The sequence below is a fragment of the Zonotrichia leucophrys genome, chromosome Z (genome assembly GCF_028769735.1).
Source record: "Zonotrichia leucophrys gambelii isolate GWCS_2022_RI chromosome Z, RI_Zleu_2.0, whole genome shotgun sequence".
In the NCBI taxonomy this organism is placed as follows: Eukaryota; Metazoa; Chordata; class Aves; order Passeriformes; family Passerellidae; genus Zonotrichia; species Zonotrichia leucophrys.
This window is the reverse complement of record NC_088200.1, coordinates 55843228-55865429: the sequence shown is the minus strand read 5'-3', so window position 1 is coordinate 55865429 and position 22202 is coordinate 55843228. Positions and strand designations below refer to the sequence as shown.

Genomic DNA, 22202 nt, shown 5'->3' with positions numbered 1-22202 from the left:
TGGGGAAAAAAAAATCTCTCCTGTGGCACTGCCCTGCAGAGCAACAGTGAGCACAGAAAAGGCTGAAGTAGAGCCTGTGCTGTATCATATCCTCACCACTCCCCTGATACAGCCCCCTGCAGCTCTCTGAGACATCCCAGATCTTGCCACGTTCAGAGGTTGCCAGGCATGGACTCAGTCCTACTGTGTTGTGATAGGGATTTGAAATATAGCACATGGGTGGTCAGAATTAGTCTTTCAAGAATAAGAACAAACATTGCATGAAGATCCTATGAACTGTCCTTAAATTGAAGTTAGAGGGCTGCAGCACTTCTAAGCAGAGGGAGAGGATCCCTCTAGCCTGCTATCAAGTTAAAGTACAGACCTTCTCAAATTACTGTGAATAGGAGAAATGACATCAAATGCAAAGCTGAGAAAGAATGAGTGGAAGTGAAAGAGGCAGGGAAAAAAAATCTAGTATTTACAGTATGATACAAGGTACAGTACAATTTTTATTCAAATTTCCCCATCTCTAGCTCTAAAAGGACACAAGAAATTTAGCCATTGTGCCTCAACTTAAGACTAGTCTTGCTTCTTTTATTACACTATGCCTTTATCAATACAGAAATCTTCCTTTCCTTTGACTTACCTCTTGTATGTTAATATTATTTTTCCCTTGCTGAAAGAGAAAGGTAAGGTGAATGCTTTAAAGCATTTCCATAATTAGGGAGCTTGTTTGTCAAATTAGAAGGCGAGCTGAGACTACTTCCCAGGTAAACAGCCACTACCAGGCTTCAGAAGCAATCTTTTAACCTTTTTCCACTTAGGATGAGAAAGCAACATCCTTTGCTAATAATGACCCAGCACAGCTGAAGTAGAAGCAGAAATTAGAAACACTGGAAGGGAACTGTCCCTCAAGTAGTCAGAGGTAGTTGACAGTAATGTAGAACTCTTTTTCCACTTTGCCACATTCTCTAGGCGAGGCCCAGCGAAAGTGAGAAAGGAAGTACTGCCTGCCTCCCAAGGGACATGCGCAGGTCCAGTGCTGTAATGAGATGATGACATGCCTGTTGATTGTCTGCTGGCCACCAGCATGGCATGTGTGTAGCTGGCACATCAGCACATGGTACCTGAGCCGGCCAGGGAAGCTAGAAGGGAAATGGACGCAGGGGCTGCGTGGATATTCCACCAGGCATGTGCATCCTCTGGGCCCTGCTCTCTGATGGTCCTCAAGCTCTGCTCTCAGGGAAATCCACTCCAGAAAACTCATGCTGTGGTCTGTCTCCTGCCCTGTTTCTTGTGTGCCCTGCGGCACCTGACCAAGCTATAAGAGTTATGGTGCCAAAGCCAAGGCCTGCTTGGCCTGCCAGGGCCTACAGTGCCTCTGCTCGGGGGCAGAACCAAAGCACAGGAGTGCTGCACTGTTTTTGGCAGAGCTGTCACACGTCAGAAGGGCAAGCTCTGCACAGGCCTTTCTGGGAGTTTTGTGGGGAAGTCTTCTTAAATGGAAAGAGGAGGCTGTCGGAAGACCTTTAAAGAGTGGAATGGTTGGTTTGCAGATACGTAAAAACTATTGTTACAGAAACACATTTTTTGCAGTACTACAGAACTGAATCTCTAACCAGCCTGGATAAAGGATGGAATTGTGTTTGAAGGAGATAGTTTTAGAAGAAGGGAAATTTAGCTCCTGAACTGAGTTAGTATTTTAACAATCTTCATGTCTTCTCAGAGGGAGGGAGATTGTAGGTTAGGGTGTATTATTATATCCTGCTTGTAATATCCTCTCTGGTGTAAATATGCCAAGATTGACAATCTCCCTAAATATGGGAATGCTTTAAAACATTCATCTTTCCTTTCTCTTTCAGCAAAGGAAAAATTATGTTAAAATACAAAAGGTAAGATAAATGGAAAGAAATATTTTTCTGTTGATAAAGGGCAAAGAATAACCAAAGGAACAAGACCAGTCTTGAATCTAATACACCAGACACAATTATCAGGATTGTCTCTCTTCTGCTTTCTCTTCCAGTCTCCAGGAGAAAGAAGAATCAATTAGCCCTCTGCAGACTATGACCTTGAAGGATACAGCTTTAAGGGGAATATGCTGAGTAAGATGGAAAAGAGAGGAGAAGAGAAAAAGATTTGGAAACTCATGGAGGGGATAGGTTCAGAAACAGTACATCAAGCACAGAAGATGAACTGTGCTTTTTTTTTTATTATTATTTCTGCACTGGAAAAAAAAATCCAGCACATAAAGGACTTTCTGGGAACATATTACCTCACTCTGCCTGAAAAGAAAAAAAGGACACTGAAAGGAGAAGGGACAATCCAATTTGCAGATGCTACTTTTCAAACCATGTCACTGAAAATTTTATAGCTGTCAAAGGCATTAAAAAAAAAGTTAGCAGTGATGCAATCTGTCAACCTCTTCAACAAATCTTGCTATACATAAAACACAATGATGTGTTTGAAATGCAGCTGTTTCAAAAACCCCAAGACAGTGCTTTAAGAGCCGTCCAAAAAAGTTCTTTTCATGCCTCTTGGAATTCTTAGGCAGACCTTCTGCCGTGTATTTTTCCAGCTAGATTTTCTGCTTTTTCTTTGTAGATAATCAGAGACTCTTGCCACAGTCAGAATTATGTACCACAGTTAGAAGAAATTCTGTCTATGCAACATTCTCCCCTAGAGAAAACCATCTTGATCTGCTACCAGTTCTCCCTCTCCTTTCAGTGTGTAGCTATGGAACTTCACAAGCCTTAAAAACAAATTTATCTTTTAAAAATAAGGCCAAATTAAACAAAAACCCAAACCCCAAAAACTCCTACACACACAAAACCCCCAAATAAAAATATGAAAAAAACCCCTCTCAACCTAATCACCAAACTTCTGGACCACAATTTATTTCCCAGATGTAAGCAGCTCTGAATGCAGATAATGGCTGTTTGTCAGTGACAACTCTAAAGAATCTTTTCTGTGCCCCTCTGCCCTTTCCTTTACTTCAGAGATAAAAGTTAGCATGTTTTTGAAAAAGGTTTGTCACATATGTGGAAATTCAAGAGGGATTCTTGAGGCAATTATGACTGAATAATTTTTAACACATTTTACTTCATAAAGTGACCAGACTGGTGTCTGGTCACTTTATGAAGTAAAATGTGTTAAAAAGTCATATATTTAATGTCAGAATGTTTGCACTACAAAAAAAAAAAAAATTATGCATCAGCAATATTTAAAAGAAAGCTCACTTAGTATAGTTCTATTTAATTGCAAAGGTGGTTAATTCAAGTAATACCACAGACAAAGCCCCCTGTCATTTAATGGTACAGCAGTATTTCTCTATTACACTGTTTTCATCGGACAAATTACTTTTGATCTGAAGGATGGCTGCCACACACATCTAAGCAAGAGGCAGCAGGGTTTCTAGAGGAATACTCAGAACTTTCTTTCACTCATTCTGGAACTGCTGTTCAAGATTGACTCTCAGCTGAAAGCACCTCCTCTGAAATCACTGTAGTTATGCTCATTTTCACTGGCAAGGGGGTTGGCCTAAAAAATTAGATTTAATCTAAACACCATATATCTATACTAAGTTCAGTCCCAGTCAGGCTAAACTTAGAAGTGAACTTCTAGTGACTTCAGAGCTCCAGGGTGAGGTCCAGAATGTGCCATCTTCAATGTGACAACCTGCGGCATTACAGGGAAGGCATGAGGGAGAATAAATGACATGGGGTCCTGCAAGGAAATTTGTGAGGAATGCATTTTTTCACTCTGATCACTGCAGCTTTCCACAGGGAGCCTCAGTCCTGTGCCCTCAGCAGAAAAGTATGCTGTCTTCTTTATTACTAGAGTTACACAGCTTTACACAGCTCAGAAATTGCAGGCTTGGTTTGATTTGAATTTGGTGGGTTAAAATCATGAATGTCAAAGAAATGACATGTCAGAAATGCAGTATTTTGATGCTTTATGATTACCAAGAAAATAATATCGATACCTTTTTGTGTTTGTTTTTATGATGAGCAAAGACTAATTTGGAAATTGACTCTTCTCACATCAGCAAGAATGCTTTCCTGAAATGCCCCACAAAAGGCAGTAAGGCAATATATGAGAAACAAGTTAAACAAGAAGCAGCTCCTAGAGATAGGGGAAGACACAGAGAAATGTATGCTTTGCTCTTAAGAGAAAGGGAAAAACCATAAGCTAGATGCTAAATTAATAGTTCCCAGTTTCTAACTGCTTCAAATCTGCTGTCGCTTTTTCTCACTGTTCTGAGAGTTTCATGAGGATGATAGGGATATCTGGCAGCCACAGACTTCAGGAAGGATGTACCAGAAATGCTCTGTAGGCAAGGCAAAGAACACACATGGAAGATCCAGCACACGAGACAAAGCCAATTTATAAGCAAAATACACTATGTGGAATAGCTATCGGATAAACCCTTGAAGCAAATCGTGTACCTCCCTGCAAGTGGATGCAGAGAAAAAGGTGGTACTAGCCCTTTACAGACATCCCAGATCAAGTACTGCACACTTCAGAATTCAGTTCTGAGGACTCTAGATGCTGTTCTCAGAAGGCAACCCATGCTATACCTTTCTTAACATGCTTAAGCTTCAGAAGTCAATCACATGCCCTCCTTGTAGACAGTCACAGAACAGTTAAGTGCCTTTTTTTTTTTTTTTTTTTTTTAATGTGAAAAGGAAAAAAACCCAAAGAAACACATAGCTTTTACTTACAAAGTTTTGGAGTAGTTTGGAGATTGGTTTCTGTTGCTTGTGCCTGAGATGCTGTGGTAGGCTCCAGGGCGGGTGGTGACAGCGAAGGTGCGGCAGAGGACAACAACCCAACATCTAGGATGCGGTTATATAGAGAAGGCTGGAGGAATGGTTTGGAGGGTACAAGTGAGCTGTCACTGTGCACTGTCACTTCAGCCTTGCTCTTGGGGCTAGGTACGAGGAAGGGTGAGGCATACACCTCCGAAGGCACCCAGGCAGACAGAGCTGTAGGATCCACAGCACTCTTTGGGTCTTGTCCTATCCTCCCAGGGTCAAGGTGGGTAGGAGAGTCATACTCAAAAATCTTGTCCACAAAGACCCACTTGAGACCAGCAATGCAGAGGCAAAGGCTAAGCAGGCAAGCCAAGATAGGGGCGATGCAGATCTTTTCAGAGTTGAGGCAGCCCTTCAGTCGCTCTGCCTCCAGGCACACACAGCAGGTTGCGGCAAGGCCTGCTATCCCCTGGACCCTCCTGTCCTCTCTTTGGGTCCCCGGCATGTTCTCCTCATCCGGGAGCCCGTTGAGGGACGCATCAGGGCTCAGCTGAGCTGAGGGGCTGGGGAAAGTGTCGGCAGCTACTTCAGACATGTTTAAGCATCAGCTCTCAAACAGCTCACCTCCAAAAGGCCTTAACTCTATCACAGTCCATTACTGTGAGACACAGACAAAAAGAGACGGTAGTAATAGTCACAGTGCTCCGCAAAAATCACAGAGTGGGAGTCAATAAAAGGTCGAAGCTCAGCAACATCATCCAAACTGAGAGAGGAGCAATGCACAGGAAAAATTAGATCCCCCCCAGTCCCTGTGCCCCCAAGCCCTCTGTCACTGTCTCTGCTTCTCTGAACTGAGAATAGCTTTGTAATTATTGAGCTCCTGTTTGCTAGACACTTTTATAATTCCTTAAACGCTTCTCAAGCAATTCCAGCTCTTCTGCAGAGGGAAGAAACATTCCCCCAAAAGCAAGCACAACAAAACAAAATAGGGATAAGGAGGGTCGTGAGATAAAGAAAACCACAAACACTGAACAAACTGACCAGATTAAGTAAACCAGTAGCCCAGAGCGAAAGGCAAGACTCTCACCTTGAGCATCTGAGGCTGGTATCTGCTCAGACGAGGAAAACAATTGTCATGCGGTAGAAGGAGCAAAAGCAAAATCTCTAACAACAGCGGCAACGGTAGAAGTGACAGTAGCAGCAGCATCCTGTCGTGTTACAGCGGCGGCTGAAAGAGGCTGAATCATTACAGAGCAGCAGGTGCTCGCTGTCTGAGCATCACTGCAAACAATATCATTACAGAGAGGTTTGAAAGCAAGAGCGATGCCAAGACGGTGGTAACTCCCTTTATCTCCCCTCCCTCTTTGTCCTCCTGAGCGCTCATTCACTTTCCTCCGTTCCCCCCCCCCCCCGCCCGCCCCGCTCCCCCAGCCCCCTCGCAGCCTGTTTCCCTGATGTACAGACTCGCTCCTTCCTCCCCTACCCCACCCCCCGCACTCTGCAGGGCTGCTCTGAGTGAAATCAGTACACCCAGCAATGCAGGACTGTCAGTGACTTCCTATTTTATCCAATTAGGAGGAATAAAGGCCATCAAATCAAAGGGAGGGAGCGGACAGGAGTTGCTCACCCACCCACTCCCTCTCTCCAGGCAAAGCGTGGCCAGAGGCAGCAGCGGCCATCCATGGCAAAGTCCTCCAGCAAGGACTGGGTGTCGGTTGGAGCTCTTTGGGTTGGATTGGGCTCGCCTAGGCTGATACTCGATCTCTCCCAGGGGGAAGACCCCTTTCCAGAAGCAGTTTCTCCCTGCCTGACACCTAGAGACAGCTTTTCTTTCCAAGCTCCTGAATAAGTTTTATTTCCTAGGAATAAGGCTGGAATGTATCTTAGATCAAGCAGAAGAAATGAAAACCCCAAGCCATTCCCATCTCTGATAAATTTTCATTCAAGCTATTGCAAAGAGGTTTGCTTTTTTAAAAATTCCATTTTCCAACCTCTTTCCAGACCCTTTTCCAAACACAAAAAACCCCAGTCTTCACACTAAAGACAATTCCTGAATTCCTGAATGCACTCTTCAAGAGCTCACATATTGCCAGAATAGATCCTCATTCACCTTAGACTAAAAAAAAAAAAAATTAAACTATTTTATTATTATTAATTAAAGGCTTATACTTCATTAAATTTGGCTGCCATTGCTCACTGTCTCTAATATGTAGCACTACCATTGCCACCAATGCAGTATAATACAGGGGTAAATCAACAGTCCAGCTAACATAATTAAAGTAAGACTAGAATCAGACCTATTTCCAGTCTCTTTTGTCTTTTACAGAAAAATACACCTGTGCAACAATAAAGATGTGTATGAAAGGCAAGGCACTTATAGCACAATTTCCAGGTCCTTGGACTTAATGAAAGCATTTGCATTGAAGTTTTGCTGGTGAGAATCCCCCTTTCTGCATAGTATGAATGGCTGCAAGATGCATAAGGAGACAAAGAATCAAGTGCTAAAAATTGCTCTGAACTAATTTTTGTTGGTGTCTTGTTCAGGCAATTCCTTTGTAGTTATCTATTTTTGGTAGTGTCAAAAGAGGCATCTGATTCTATCCATGTTCTCTTTCTGCCTCCAACTCTACTCCCATCTCACCCCTCCTTCCATGGGAACATTAGTAACATTCACATCAAAAAGATTTATCAAAATCTGAATGAATCCCATAGTGTTTTTACGGACTGTCACATCAAGGACTAATTGATGGATGTCTGATCACAAAGCTTCCTGTGAGGCGGCTGTAGCCCACTGAAGTAATCACAGTGCTACTACAATCAAGTGCTTGGAGCATTTACCTTAAAGCACAGCTAGTGATAGCACTCTCTGAAGGAATGTAAAAAGATAAATCATCTTACAATCTAGCCTACATTACCACTGAAGTGTCTGGTCCTTAGGTTAATGATGTGATCAGCAGCCTCAGACAGAACGAACAGCTTGCACTGCATATTTACATACATGGCTTCTCTTATTACAAAGCACATGTTCTCTTTTGCTGGTAATATCCTGCATCAGTGCAGTCTCTCTCGAGCATCTCAAAACCTATTTCAAACAGCACTGACAACACAACCTCTGTAGAAAGTGTAACAAAAAGCAGCAGCGCCGGGACAGGTGCAGTGGTCTGTGGCTACAAGTAAGCACAGTTTCTAGAGAAAGGATGCACCTTTCATTTGATCAACTGATAAATCTGGGAAAACCAGACACACTTTCACACACCCAAGTTGTTCCTCAAGTATGAAGCTACAGCATCACTCTTTAAAGAAGAGTGCAAGTTGACAACCAGCTGGGAATATTCTATTCATTGCACAGATGAGATACTACAGCATCTGAGCACTTGGCAGAAATTTTTTAAAATTCCTTTTCTTCTTTATCCATGTCTAATTTTTCAACCTTCCTATTTCCAGTAAGAGAATTTTCCCTGCTGACATTTCTCTGAGTCTGTGTTTAATCCCCAGTCCTGTCCACATCTTTCCTGCACTGGTCTTCCTGGCAAACTGCCTGCATTCAATCTCCAGTAATCTTTGTGACCCTCCATCCTATCTACACTTATCTGCCCTCTTTATATCATGTTCCTGCTTTGTTCGCATCTTCCTGGTGCCGGGCTGAACAGAAACTAACGTGGAGAACTTGCATCTTCCGTGTAAGGGCTGCCACGAAGTTAAACCGAACACGCAAAACACTGCACAGCTGGACAGAGGTGTAGCGGGCTACCTGCACGAGGGACGCATTCAGGGGCTCCTCTGCATGTGGGGGCATCGCCCTCTTTCATACCCGGCTGCCGCCAGGAGCCGTCAGCTCGCACGGACCGGGAATGGGCTTTTCCAAACGGCTCCTGCCCCAGCCCGGCTGGCTAAACTGGGGCTGGAGAGCATCTCTCCCCGCCTTTTTCTCCTCCACCGGCAGACCCAGCCCGCCCGCAGCAGCTCCCCCCGGCAGGCAGGCAGGCAGGCCCGCACCCCGCCGGCTCCGCGGCCGCAGCGTGCCCGCGGTCCCTGGCTCCCGGCCAGGCTGCAGTGCCCTCCTCCGCTGCGGGTCCCTTCCCCCGCCGCACCTCCAGCCCTGGCGCGCTGCCTGCCTGCCTCAGCATCACGCAGCCGGCTGTGCCCAGACCTCCTCCCCCTCCTCCCCTCCGCAGGGAAGCCTGCAGAGCTGCTCCAGTCCCCCAGCTCCGCAGGGGCTACGGGGCCTGCGGCGAGGAGAGCGGGGCGGCACCCTGCGCTCTGTCCCCGCCTTCGGGGTGCCTGGCGGGTCCCGCTATTCCCCGACGAGAAGGGAGAAAGGAGGTGCTGAATCATCGCCCAGCCAGCTTCCCTGGCCCCGCTCCACAGGTGGCCAAAGCCAGGCCAGAACACAGCCTGCCCGCTATGCTGCAATCCTATACCTTACGGGCTGCTTCCTCCTGGGACCTTTCGGACCAAAAAAACCTCGTGCGCTCTACCACGTAGATGGGGTGGATACGGGAGCACATTATTCTCTGAGTCAGCTCTCGAGGCTGTAGTAAAAGCTCATTGACGATGATCTCTCACTTCGGGTCTGAAGATAAAAGTATAAACTGAAGGTACAGGTCACTGACTTCAGGGGTCCTTCCCGTTCCTCTTGCCCGCAAAGCAATGCAGAAATGCTTTATCCTGCAGGCTTGAGCTTTTTACATTTCTGTAGAGACACACTAGCAGTTGCATGTTGTGCTTAAACACAGACTCTGCCTGGCTGAAGGAGATGAGAGGCTGGGAAGAGTCAGGAACTGGCTCACTGGAAGGGAGGCCTGGAAAATCAAGTGGGGGCATGACCTTGAAGGTAATGAAGTTTTACTGGGGTAGCCCATTGGTGGTATATACAGCAGGATAAAGGAAGGAAATTACTTGCCTGTTTCAGTAAGGTTAGCTTCATGTGCAAAGCTTTATTCCTGATTCCCACGTAGCTTGGGTCTCTTTGGCTTAGAGGAAAATACAGTTTGACTCTACACTAATGAAGCTGATCTATGACTGAGATTTGGGCTCCTGCCAAATAACAGGTTGAAACTAAGAGCCTTAGAAAAACTTCATGGAGTGTTTTTGCAAAGAATCAAGTGGGGGTTTTTTTTTGCAAAGTTTCACTCCCAAAAGGCTCAAGGAAATAACACAAAACAGCAGTTTTATAAGTGCTAAAAGGAGGTGCACTTCAAACTGCAGAGGACTATTTTCTCTGGCCAGCCACAAAGATGTGACTAGATGTGTGATTATGACCAACATCATCCTGCAAACTAGAGCACAAGTACCATTTAACTCAGCTTACCCTTCAGTCATACCATAATAAGACCCAAACCTGCTGAAAGTTCTGGAAAGTAAGCTTGATGAGTCATTCTCATGGAAGCTATTGAATTTCAAGTATCTATGTCCTTCAAATACAGCCTCAATAGTCCACAAAAAGATTCCCTAAGAATTATCTACTGTCTTGCAACTGCTGGGACATTAGGAAATTAAAATACCTCTTCACAAGTGGTTATTCATGGCTCTGGTGTATAACAGTGTAAGAAAGTATACTCAGAAGACCATACATCAATATAGGACAAGTGATATGCACCCTGCCCCCCCCCCCCCCCCCGCGACTGGCTTCCTTTAAGAACATGTCTATTCTTCAGTAAGAAGCAACCAGCAACATGCAGCACCAACTGCTCCATCGTGTGTTTGATTGCACCCCTTTTTCTACCATACACTGAGAAATTAAAAGCACTGTAACTAAGAATCTAAGAAGGAAAAAAAAGTGCATGTTCATTAAGAAGAGATTGATGAGGAAGATAAAAGGATCACTTTTTATTGATTGCACTTTCTTCAAATTAAATAAGTGCACTATATAAAGATGGAGGAGTGACCCAAAGCAAGTGATCAGGCCCAATGAGCGACATTACTGCCAGCAGTCATGGTGTGGGAAGAGGGGCCATCAAACACGGTAGAAAATGATTCATTTATTCATCCTTTCAGTGTTTCACCAATCTCCTTTCCATAATCCATTTCCCTTGGACTGACGCCAGCATTCTTTGAGTCCTTCCAAAAGCCCTTACTAGGAACCTCATCTCTCAGCTCAAATGGCGCAAAGAGAAAACTTCATTTTGCCTCTATACTGGTCCTGTCACTGAACTCAAAATGTTCAAAGGGGACAAACTGTCACTTGCACACAGACATCCTATTTTTCACCTGATGTAAATATAACACAGATGATAGTGCTGCTTTTATGCTCCTGCCCATTTCCATCAACTTCTTTCCTTTATTGATTTTAAACCCTCTGCCCATTTGTAGCCATATGTGAGTGAGGAGATGAAACATCAAGCTTCTAAGAAAAGGCAAGAGAAGATAAACAGTAAAAATAAGCACATATTCAGGCATAAACATGAGACTAAATGTGTCAATGTCAGCAGAATCATTAGTGTTAGCTTAATTTGGTTGGTACAAAGGATTGCTGTGGGAATACCCCCTACTTTCAGACAACATAAAAGATGGGACATGAGGAAGCTATTCTAACCCTCTTTGTACCCTCAAGCCAAACCAACTACATTGGTTGGATGATGGTGTTTCAGAAGCAGGTCCTCACACTAGTATGTTACTTGGAAATGTCTGAAGTACAGTATACAAACAAACAGCAGTGATTCTGAAAATGTTTGGGAGAGCTCATGTTGCCTCTGTAGCAGTATTTTCTGTATTGGCATCACATGTACACATTTACACCAAGCATTTACATGCTGTAAGTCCAATAGTTGTGTCTTGCAGAGACAGTGATTTGAAAAAAAACAACACAACAACAATGGCTGTTCTAAGAAGAGTTTATACTTTAAATAGCTACAGCCAGTAATTGAAACTGAAAACTGCCATAAAATGGGCTGTTATTTCAGGGGAACAAAAAAAGTGTTCTGAGTCTTTTCATCTTCAAGTGAAATGTAAGACACTGAGTTTCTTTCATCCTATTCTAAAGCAGAGCTAGTGGTACTATACCAGACACAGAAATAGGACACGAAACCATGAATATCAGGGTTTTTCATCAATGGCACTGACTCACTTCCCCAGCCTCTGCTAAGTCACAAAACGGGGATGGGCCCACCACTGTTCAGGGTAATGGTAATTATCTCGACCATGTGGTAAAGGAACATTTAAGAGGTGCAAAGACAAGAAATGCACTCTGCTAGGCTCTTTTGCCTGAGGGCAGAAGCAGACAGAGAAAGTCCATGTGCAATTCAGATGTTTTTTAAATTTGTTTGTTTGGGAATTGCTTTTTTTCCCAGATCTGATTTCTTCACTCTGTCACTGCATCTCCAGCAAACCTGCTGGGGCCGTTGTGATTATTTATTTTCCCACTGTGGCAGTGAGCTGGAGAAGCAGTGAAGTCACAGGGCTCAGGCTTGGTCATTAACTCCCACCTATCTTAGTACTGCACTCCTGCTTTTGAACCACTTTATTCAGACAGAAAAAATTCCTCATGGTATTCATAGGACAGTTGCAATTGCACACACTGCTATTTTGCACAGGCTCAGCTATGCAGGATTTTGTGCTGTCAGCCTTTGTATTCACAGTGCTCCGACTGCTGGCAGAGTCACTGGACAATAATTTGATTCAAGGTCCTGAAAACCCTGAATCAAGGCATTACCCTTTCTTCACTGACACACAGTTAATAAAATACTTAAATGTGCATCTAGTTAAACAAGTTGGTGAAATGCCTTCCTGATCAGAGATGGGCTACATCATATATCTAAGTGCCTTTTTGAATCAGAGCCTATATCAGGAACTGAGAAGGCATTTTTGGAGCATAGTGCAGTGGTTTCATGATAAACAGTTTGGGTGGCAATATTATCCTTTTCTTTGCCACTCCTTTCTTTTTGGTCCTTCTGTTCTGTCACTTGCACTAATGCACTAACATTGTTCAGCCCTAATTCTCATGCTGATCCTGTAAATACCCACATATCTCCTAGGCTGGAAGAAAGAGAATAGGACCATGCTCCAGAGGCCTGAAGTCTAGATCTTGTCTTCTCACAAAAGACTTCACAGAGCGAAACCATGACCCAAAGCGCTTCCTGAATCTGTGCATAATTTAGGCAGAGGCATGTAGAAGATCCCAACAGGCTACACATCACTCTGAAATATCTTGACTTTACTTACTGCATCTTTTGTTTTTGTTGTTGTTGTTTTGTTTGGATAAATAGAATTATTTTTGTACCTGCACATATTCTCAACAGCAGCTGTTTAAATCTTAAGGCACCATATTTTATTTCACTTTTTAATATTGTAACTGCTCATGGAGTTCTTAATAGAGTAACTCATTACTATATGTTCATTCAATAGATTTGCTATTAGAAAAGCAAAAAGAAGTCAAAGGCATGGAGGCAGCCTACTGCATGGAGGAATTTCTGTATCATTAAATAAACATGTATTAATGTTAGGACATTATCATATTTGTGGCTTGGACTTTTAAAGTACATCTTACAGTAAAGTAATACTGCAGAAATCTCCAAATTTCAGAATTCTGCTTGCCCAAAATATTATAATTTCACCTCGAGACCTGGTTTGCTTAGCAACTTTGTACAAATACATCTAAATAATGAAATTAATCCACCTTATCCTAAATTGAGATATTAATTAAATTACACTTGTAAGGTTCAGTTCTGGTCATGTTTATATGTTGCCTGATTATGCACAAGTTAGCAGAATTGATATGTCCACTGTTTGAAACAGATAATCAACAAGATATTTTTAAGTGCAAAAATTCAGCAATAACAAAAGCAACAGCTCTCATCATGCCTCAGAATCTTAGTACCTAGTACCATTTAATATTTAATATTCTTTCTTAGTGCATTCAGAAGGCCATAGAAGGCATGAATCACTCTGCTGAAATTAGCAGGAAAACTGTCAGTTTCCAGCAAATTAAGACTTATTCAAATAAATATGACAAAGGATATTTCTTGTTTAGTAATGAGTTTGTAGTCTAACCAAATATGCTTTTATTACATAGCCAAGTTTTAAATGCAAAGCCTAACGTGTCACATCTTTATCACTTCTGCACCTAGGCTCTTTTTTTGGTGCTCTGTATGGTCTAGCAGAAAAGCAAAACTTTCATCTCCCAGAAATCAATAGATTTAAGCTAGTTAACTTTTCTCACACACAGAACTTCAATATTTGTGCATCAGGCAGAGTCTTTTCAAGAGCAAGAGAGGAAACTGGCAAAGAAGAAACCCTGAAACCTTAAAGAAATGTTCATTTGCCTGATGCAGGTACAAAGCTACAGAGCTGACTCTGTGCTGCTCCAGACACTGAGCAGACCCCTACACCAGGGCAAAGCAGATTTATTACAAAAACTTGTTCATAGTTAACACATGGACATACAACAGCGCTGGGCAATATGGGCTACTGAGTGATACAAGTCCTGTAATATAGCTTTGGAAACATCCCCTTCTGCAGGACATTGAACAACCTAGAAATGGAGCATCAAAGGCAGTGACAGAGCTGATACACATATACATATGTATCAGAATGAGTTTATAACTATAATTTCATTTGAAGGATTCATTATTCCTGCAGCATTTCCTGCATTCACACGGCAGGTCATGTCCACTGGGGGTGCATTATGTGTGCCTGTGTTTCACTGCAGAGGCTACAGAGTAGCAGTGAGACTTCAAAAACAGAATGGCGAGGACAGACTGTCGTTTTCCTTCTTCTTGAGGATGTCTAAGGAATAAATGCATTTACTCTGAAAGATTATTTGAAAAGGTGGTCCAGAGAGGCAGGGCTAAGATCATCCTGTATTCTGTGTTCCCAGCCAAGCTCATCCATATTAGCATCCAGAGAGAAAGTCAAATAAAATAGAGCTGTCCTCATGTACATCATTGCAGGTATATTATGCCTGTGGAGAATAGTGGCTGCGAAGTGGAGAAGTGAAGTCTACAGGGCGACAACAAAAAAAAAAAAAAGCACTTTGTGTCTTTGGCCTATATGCACATAAATTAAACTAAATAGAGTCCCTAAATCTCCTCCTGACCAGGGCCACACTTTGAAGCCAGACCTTATAAAACTTTCCCTTTCCTTCAGAAATTTGCTTCTGCAGTGATGGGGTCAAATATCTCGCCAGTGTGAGCAAGATTTCATCCTACTCAGCTATGGAAATAGTGAAGATCCAATACATTATTTCATTTGAGAGATGCTTTGTTCTTGCTTTAACTCTGCATATTGCTTAACTGTTGCTTAACTCCAATTAAATTAAAAGCTGCCAAAGGCCAGAAAAACCGCTCAGTGTTTCTAATTTTGCACTAAATCCTTTGTCCTTTCTTCTGGTTTCCAACAAAAGAACAACATTTTAACAACTTTGCACATGCTAGAGGAGAAAACAAGGATGTGACCAAAATAGATTCCATTCTAAAGGCACTAACTCCACAGGACAAAGATTAAGCTCCCAAAGATGGACCAGGCTGGCCCCCATTCATAGGCAAAACATTTCCATGTATTCCAGAAGCCCTCAGCTTAGTTAAGGCATGAAATGACAGGGGGTCTTGAATTTTGAACTCCTTTTGCTCTGAAGAGTAGAGATTGTGCTCCTGCTTCACTGATGAATTTGAAATGATCCTCTGAATATTAGTAACATTCTCTTGTTACTAACACTTGAAAGATATGTGAAATTTGGTATACTGCATTCCTTTCCTTCATCAGGTATCAGTTCATGGTTTCATCAGGAAAGCAGCCCTGCGCAGCTGCATAGAGTTCACTCCTTGAGACTGCCTTGAAGAATACAATATGACTAAAATTCAAGTGAACCGAAAAGAATGATATCGTTTTGGCCTGCATTGCTGAGTATGTGCTAGTAACACTACACAGTGCAGGTGTAAGCAGACAATACACTTCCCTTTCTAAACTAGCCTGCTTAAGAAGTGCTAGTATTACCCCAACAGTGACTATTAGGGTTAGACAAAGGCTAATTAAAAACCTATGCAGCTGGGTCTCATCAGCATTAATAATTACTTGTATCTGTTTCCACCACCTTTCACCCCCACCTCCATCTTCTTTCCTCCTCTAACAAAAAAACAGGTAATCTCTGTGCATGTATGTAATTACAGGAAACATTATGCATTATTAATGCGGCTGCAGCAGACAGAAAATTCAGGTTTACTGCTTACCAGTGTAGAGGTAAGTTAGTTACCTCTACTGGCAACAGTCAGCTTGCCCATAATGAGACAGTTTCCAAGAGTTCCAACTGAAGAGGCTAAATAATACCAGCTGTTTGGAAAAGAAGTTGAAAGGCATGATGCATCTGAATCTACCACTGAGATGGACAACAAAGGACAACTGTAAGAATTAGTCCAGGAAAAATTAAGTTGCAACAATAAGATTGTGCATTTTCTTTGATCTATGAATGGGATTATGTTCAAAAGCAATTACACAAGCTACAGAGGCTGGGCAGAGAGGAAACAGCTACAGATAGTACCCCATGAGATGAAGCACCTCAAACAAAGACCTTTACGATGCCTTTTTCCTACCAAAACAACAGTATTCACAGTAAGCTGGAAAAAGTATGCATATATGTCCTGTGATTTCAAGGAATATGGGACAGATCAGGCCAGAAGTGCTCATTTCCTGGCACACCAAACAGTGACCTATGATTACAGACATGCATCTCTCAAACTGGTATCTGTACATTAATGCTGAAGAAATGCCTTTCAGATTTCATTTTCTGTTGCTCTGTACAACATATTATGGGGCACAGAACATGAATATGGAGCCAGAATTCCTGAAATGAAGGCTTAGAACAGCAGAAACATACTTTGTTTCTGCTGTGTGACTTGAACAAGCAATAAAGCTGTGTGACTTGAACAAGCAATAAAGTTACAGATTAGATACACGGATTAAAGTCACAGGCACTAATTCAGACCTGCTTCCCCAGCAGGATGGTTTTGTGCAGTTTCAACCTGAATCACAATTTCTTTTTCCCCTCCTCAAGGGGTTCCTTTCTTTGTACAAAATTTGTAACTGCTCTTGATAAAGTGCCAAAAAGATAAAAATTATAAAAAGCAGCAAGGAGCTGTCCTAAAGCTGAAGAGTCAGAAGCTTCTCCCACGGACTGCTGATGTATCTCACGCATTTAAGGGACCTGCCAAAAAAACTCAAGTAGACTCCCTGCCCAGTAGGTCAGAGTGGAGGCCTCTGGTCTGCATTCAGAACCAAAGGGCTAGCTAGCATGAAATTTGGCACACATGCAAAAGCTTTGTTGTCCCAGATCACTTGCGTGTTACTGAACAAGCGCTGCAAAGGATTGTCATGACACCTACCATTTGGGTTGTAGTCCCGCACTTAACCCTGCTGTCTGACAGAACCTCCCTAGTGGCTTCAGGCCAAATGTTTATTCTTCCCACAATGGGAACAGTTGGGCATAGTGGAGATTAGAGTAAAACACTCCACAGTCTTGCCTTTGTAGATGACTTTCTCTGGTTTGAGTGGCAACAGTTAACTATGACCTTTTCAGCTATCCACAGCCATTGACTATTTCAGTACTGCAGACAGGCTTTTTAATACCACTGTGGGGAACAGTGCACAGATGACAGAAAAATCCTTTGGTAATTATTTGGGCTAATCCTATTAGGAAAGAAAGGCTTTCAATTGCAAAAGCACCAAAAAAAACCTTCAAGAGAAGGAGCCCACCACTTCAAATTAAATCAACAGACCCATCCAGTCCAGGATAGCCTGGTTATTATCATACATAAGAAAGGTTGTGTTAACTGAAATGAAAAAATATTTAACATTATAAGAAGTTTATTTAAAATTTTAAAAATGCATTTGAAATACTTACAAATTCAAGAGACTGCCTCCTGCTTGTATTTTATTTGCACTTTATTAGTCCACAGTTCTACTTGTACATTTTGCAAGACTTTTACAGAATGGCATAATTTTATAAGTTTAGGCTCCAAATTTATGCTACGAGAGAGGATACAATTTATGTTCCTAAAATTTTCTCTTATTTCAATGCTGTGGTACCATGACAGTGGTAGAATTAACTCTTTCATGTGCTCATCAGAAATTCAGCTGGAGTGTCTAAAATGACAGTAACTTGATTTACTGAGCAATAAGAGGAATTATTCTTCTATGGCCACTGGCCAAACAAGCAATCTTTTAATAAGGCATGTGCAGTCACTGCATTTCCTTTATGAGGGAGAAAAAAAAAAAAGTGTACTCAGGCACTTAAAATGAACCTAACTCCTAACTTAATAAACAGGCAGATACAACCATGTGGTCTCGGGCATTGTCATTTGCTTTCTCACACCTGCAACTATATGAACTGTATGTGTCTTCCTTCCATTCCTTACCCTAGAGGTTCCTTGATAAACCAGGATCCTGCTCAGATCCTTTTGCGATCATAGACCTCACCCAACGTGTTAATAGAAGCTTTTGGTTGTATTTTAAAATAACGTAACATGGCTACCCTTTTCTCTCCCTTGAGAGCCTTCTTTCTCTCCTGAGATCACACTTTCAGCACTGGCACGATAGACTGTTTTAGGAAGAAATTCCACATTCCTCCTGCTGAAGGAAGTCTCCAACTTTGCAGGAAATAATGACACATTTTTTACATCAGAGATGTGAATGTCACTGAAGCTTTTTTGAAGACTTAATGAACAGAGAAGACACATGGTGAACACTCTCACAGAAAAATAGTAGGTGCATTTAGATTATCACAGTTTAATGCTTTCCCTTTCTTTCTTTTTTATTTTTTTCCCCCTTCCTTAAAACTTTGAGGAGGCTCCTCAAAGGCAGGATCTAGGAGATAGACAGACGTGGAGACAACTTCCCATCTCCATCTCAGTAATCTTTAGCATGCTGGCTGTCTGCCTGGCTTCCCACTCAGCACATGATCATGGAACAGACTTTGGCAATTGTTTGGACTAATACTCACAAGAAATAATTTTAGTTTTGAGGCATCAAAAGTCTTCCTGGGCATCCATTGGGATTTCTGCACATGCATTTTAGAATTCACGGGCTGATCCCTCAGGAGCCAACTGCTGGTCTGGGATTCCCAGCCTACATTCATACTAGTCCTAAGGCATCTGCCTAAGGCCGCTCGGGAAATTTTCCTTCTGACCAGTGTCTTGTTAACATCCAATTCCTAGATAGTCTTTTTTGAGAAGGAGAATATGTCACTGTGACTGCTGTCCCTGTGACAAGTTTTTGCATTTGCAGATGTACAACTTCCCTCAAGTTAGAAAAAATCTAATCAGGATTGCATATCTGTTAAAGACTGGGAAAGAAAGACTGTTTGATGCCTGGGAAAGAAAGACTGTTTGACCAGCAGCACCAGTTGTCTTTCCCTGAGCATGAGTGTGAAAATGCAGGAGAAAGAGGCAGATGCTTTGTGGGACCTCTCTCCATTTATTTAGCAAATATACAAGTAACTGCAAGACTTCTTTACAGCCTTTCACATAGTGAAAACACAGCAAAATATTTTTCTAAGTGGAGGGAAATATTTTCCTAAGGGGTGAGAGAATGTGAGAATATTTAATAAAAGCTAGGGCCATCTGAAAAGTACATTGCTGCTATCAGTAATTCATGCATGAGTTATAAAACTCAAGTAACTAATTTTGAGCCTGTCTTCTTTTGTAGAGCTGTCTTTCTAGCTGAGATCAAACACATTGTTTAGTGGATCAATCCCTTTCCCCTTCTCCTTCCCCACAAACAATCCTATTTAAACACCTACATTTTCTTATAGTAACATTATGCATTATGTCTGAAATTGACATGATAATGGAAATTCCCAAAGGAATCTGGAGCACTGCTCATGTTGCTCTTGCTGCACAGGAAATGCAACCGTTCTTACTCATCCTTCCTCTATAATGAAGAGTCAGATTCATTGTCTTGCTGTGCTGAGGAGGAAATTGCTGCATAATCTCCTTTCACAGCTAGACAATCCCCTCTTTCCAAAGCAGGCTAAGCATGCAAATTCTCCAGACATATTTGATGAATTTCTAATCACAGTGGGTGAAACGACAGGGCAAAGGCGAGTGTCAGTGACAGAAGCCTTGTGCAAATGCACTGTTGAAGACATTGTTTTCCTTGTATATTCACCCACATATTAATTGTGGGTGATACATATTAATTGTATCTACTCTGGGACAACTAAACCATAATCAGGTCAAGCTGTGGCCAGTCTTAAGATCAGTTAGAAGCCTTGAAAAGACTGACATAGGGATATTTCTCAGCACTTCACAAAGTAAAGTGCAAAATGAAACCCCCCCAAGGCTTCCCAGTTTATGATATTACATCACCAGGGTAGTGAAGGGAGTGCTTTCAGAGAGGCAGAGTATACCCTTCCATCTCTTGAGCTAAGAGAAGAACTTTTGTGGACTGTGAGGAGCAGGCCAAATTACGCCTCTGCAGCCTGTCAGGTGATTTTACAGTCCTCTGCAATCAGATTTTCCTGTAGGGGGAATACAGACATTTATTTTTTCCAGACGGATATAGAAAAAAAAATATCTGCCATCAAGAAACACTTATTTGCTTAGGCCTCATTCAAGTAGAGTTCTTAGGGAAATTTTGAGAAAAGATTTGATAGTTGCACAGAAAATAGGAATATTACTCCTGCACTAACAAAACCAAATGCTTCTTATGCCCAGGCTAGTAAATCTCATGCTGTATCATATATGCCAGTAGTTAAGCGCAGGAGGACAAGGATGACATTTTCTAGGTAATGAAACAAGTCAACAGTTTTCCATGAGGACTGTTTTTGCACTTGTCTCTCCCTTTTTGACCTTGCCCACAGACAGTGGACAGTAATCAGTAAAGTATTGACATATAAATTGGAGAGGCCAAACAAGGCTACGGAAAGTAATATAAACAAGATTGCAGAAGAGACAAGACTCCTCATAAACCTTACTAGAGAAAAATGGGAGTCAGAAAGGTTGAGTTCCCTCTCCTGGTCACAGTGTGGGAGAAAACTCATTTAGCAAAAGCATCATCTTTTTGCTGCACCTTTCCCCGAGTCTTTGAGGCTTGTCCTTGAGCACCAGTTGCTACCTGTGCCTGAGACAAGAATACAGGCTTTGGTGGGCACTGGGGTTGGCCAGACTGTTTGCTGATGCATGTTTCTGGCTGTTCTGCTTCCCCACCATCTGTGAGCATGGGGTTGTGGCAGAAATTCTGCTCAGCATCAAACGCTGCCTTCCAGAACAGGTCAGCTACCCTTTCTTTCTGTGGCCAGGTAGAAGAGGTAAAGCACCGTGATTGCTTCACATGTGACCAGTTTGACTGGCTGACAGCTGGGGCTTTTGTTCAAGATACTTCAGTTTTGCAAGTTGGCATTGTGCGCAGAGATTGTGCTCAAATTTATTTGAAACAACTATTTTCTGCAGAGCTACTGAGGGTCAAGACATGATCCTCACTAGGACTGAGGAGTCCTCAAGATCAGAAAAGCATACAAAGCTCTTTAAAAACTCAGAAGGCCGTTATTAGTCGGTGTTTCTCACAAATGCTGTAATGTACTTTGTCACACTGACAATTTCTTGAGATAATAAAAGGGGAGATGCCAAGAATATGGCAGTGTCTAAGAAGTCAGTGATGAGATTGAGACAGAGGCTAAGCAGAAATGCCAGCTCATACTACCATGCTTTCCTCTCCTTTTTGCTTATACTATCTTTTCCTGTGATCCACCACCCCTTCAATACTAGCATACAGCAGATGAAATCTAGAGCAGAAGGTCAAAGATGTGTTAACCAATTCTCTGGTTGTTTCCCATTTCAGAGTTAGCTGATGCCCATTTCTTCTTCCAAGTATTTTTAAATAATTCTTTTCTTCCTTAACAAATCTCAAAGTTTTCAACAATCCCATGTGAATCATCAGCTCTGGCTAATGTGTTTCTACTGAAGTTACTTGTGCCATATTGTGTTCTGAAAATTTGATGACAATAAAAATATTTGACTCTTTCTTTCTTACTTTTTTTTTCTCCACCCAGAGAAAATTTTTCATCCACTACTTCATGCATGATGCTCTCAGGTTATTGTGAATGACAATCTCATATTTTATAAGATATTTACAGATAATAAAAGCTATTCCTCAGGATGAAAGAACATCCACAGGAACAGATTCTTATCAAATTAAAAGGAAAGACTCCCTCCTCTGTACACAGCCTTCCTTACTGACCATCTGCTAATAGTGTCCATGTGTGTATGAAATTCATTTGCATATTTAAATTGAAAAGCTCCATTTGCTCAGCCTGCCTATAACTGAGCTTTCTTGCAGGGGTGAATATTAGGCCTCTGATGTATGCATATTATCCAGTGAACGTATAATGAGCAAATGCAATCCATATCCAATTATCTAGAGTTTTACTGCTTATTTTCTACATATAACTCAAGCTGTAAGTACAGCAGTACATTAGCTCTCCAGGTGTCGATTTAGCTGGAAGAATTAGTACGGTGCTGGCATTTAGCTCTTGACCTTGGA

General features: G+C 42.1%; 2 protein-coding genes across 12 annotated transcripts in view; both read right to left on the bottom strand.

Annotated features, from left to right (window-relative positions):
* Positions 1-22202, bottom strand: part of NRG1 (neuregulin 1) — a 460758-nt gene that overhangs the window by 95116 nt on the left and 343440 nt on the right. For 4 of the 11 annotated variants that reach the window (XM_064735366.1, XM_064735367.1, XM_064735368.1 and 1 more), the window contains exon 1: positions 4704-5331. The exons of 6 other annotated variants lie outside the window; for them this stretch is intronic. In XM_064735366.1, the coding sequence (XP_064591436.1) occupies positions 4704-5331 (628 nt within the window). Of the gene's footprint in view, positions 1-4703; positions 5395-5823; positions 5904-22202 lie in introns of those variants that run through there. One more of the 11 variants, XM_064735365.1, reaches the window with a different exon arrangement.
* On the bottom strand, positions 5782-5943 carry LOC135459389 (uncharacterized). Its single transcript, XM_064735377.1, has one exon. The coding sequence runs from the start codon at positions 5941-5943 to the stop codon at positions 5782-5784; it is 162 nt and encodes a 53-aa protein (XP_064591447.1).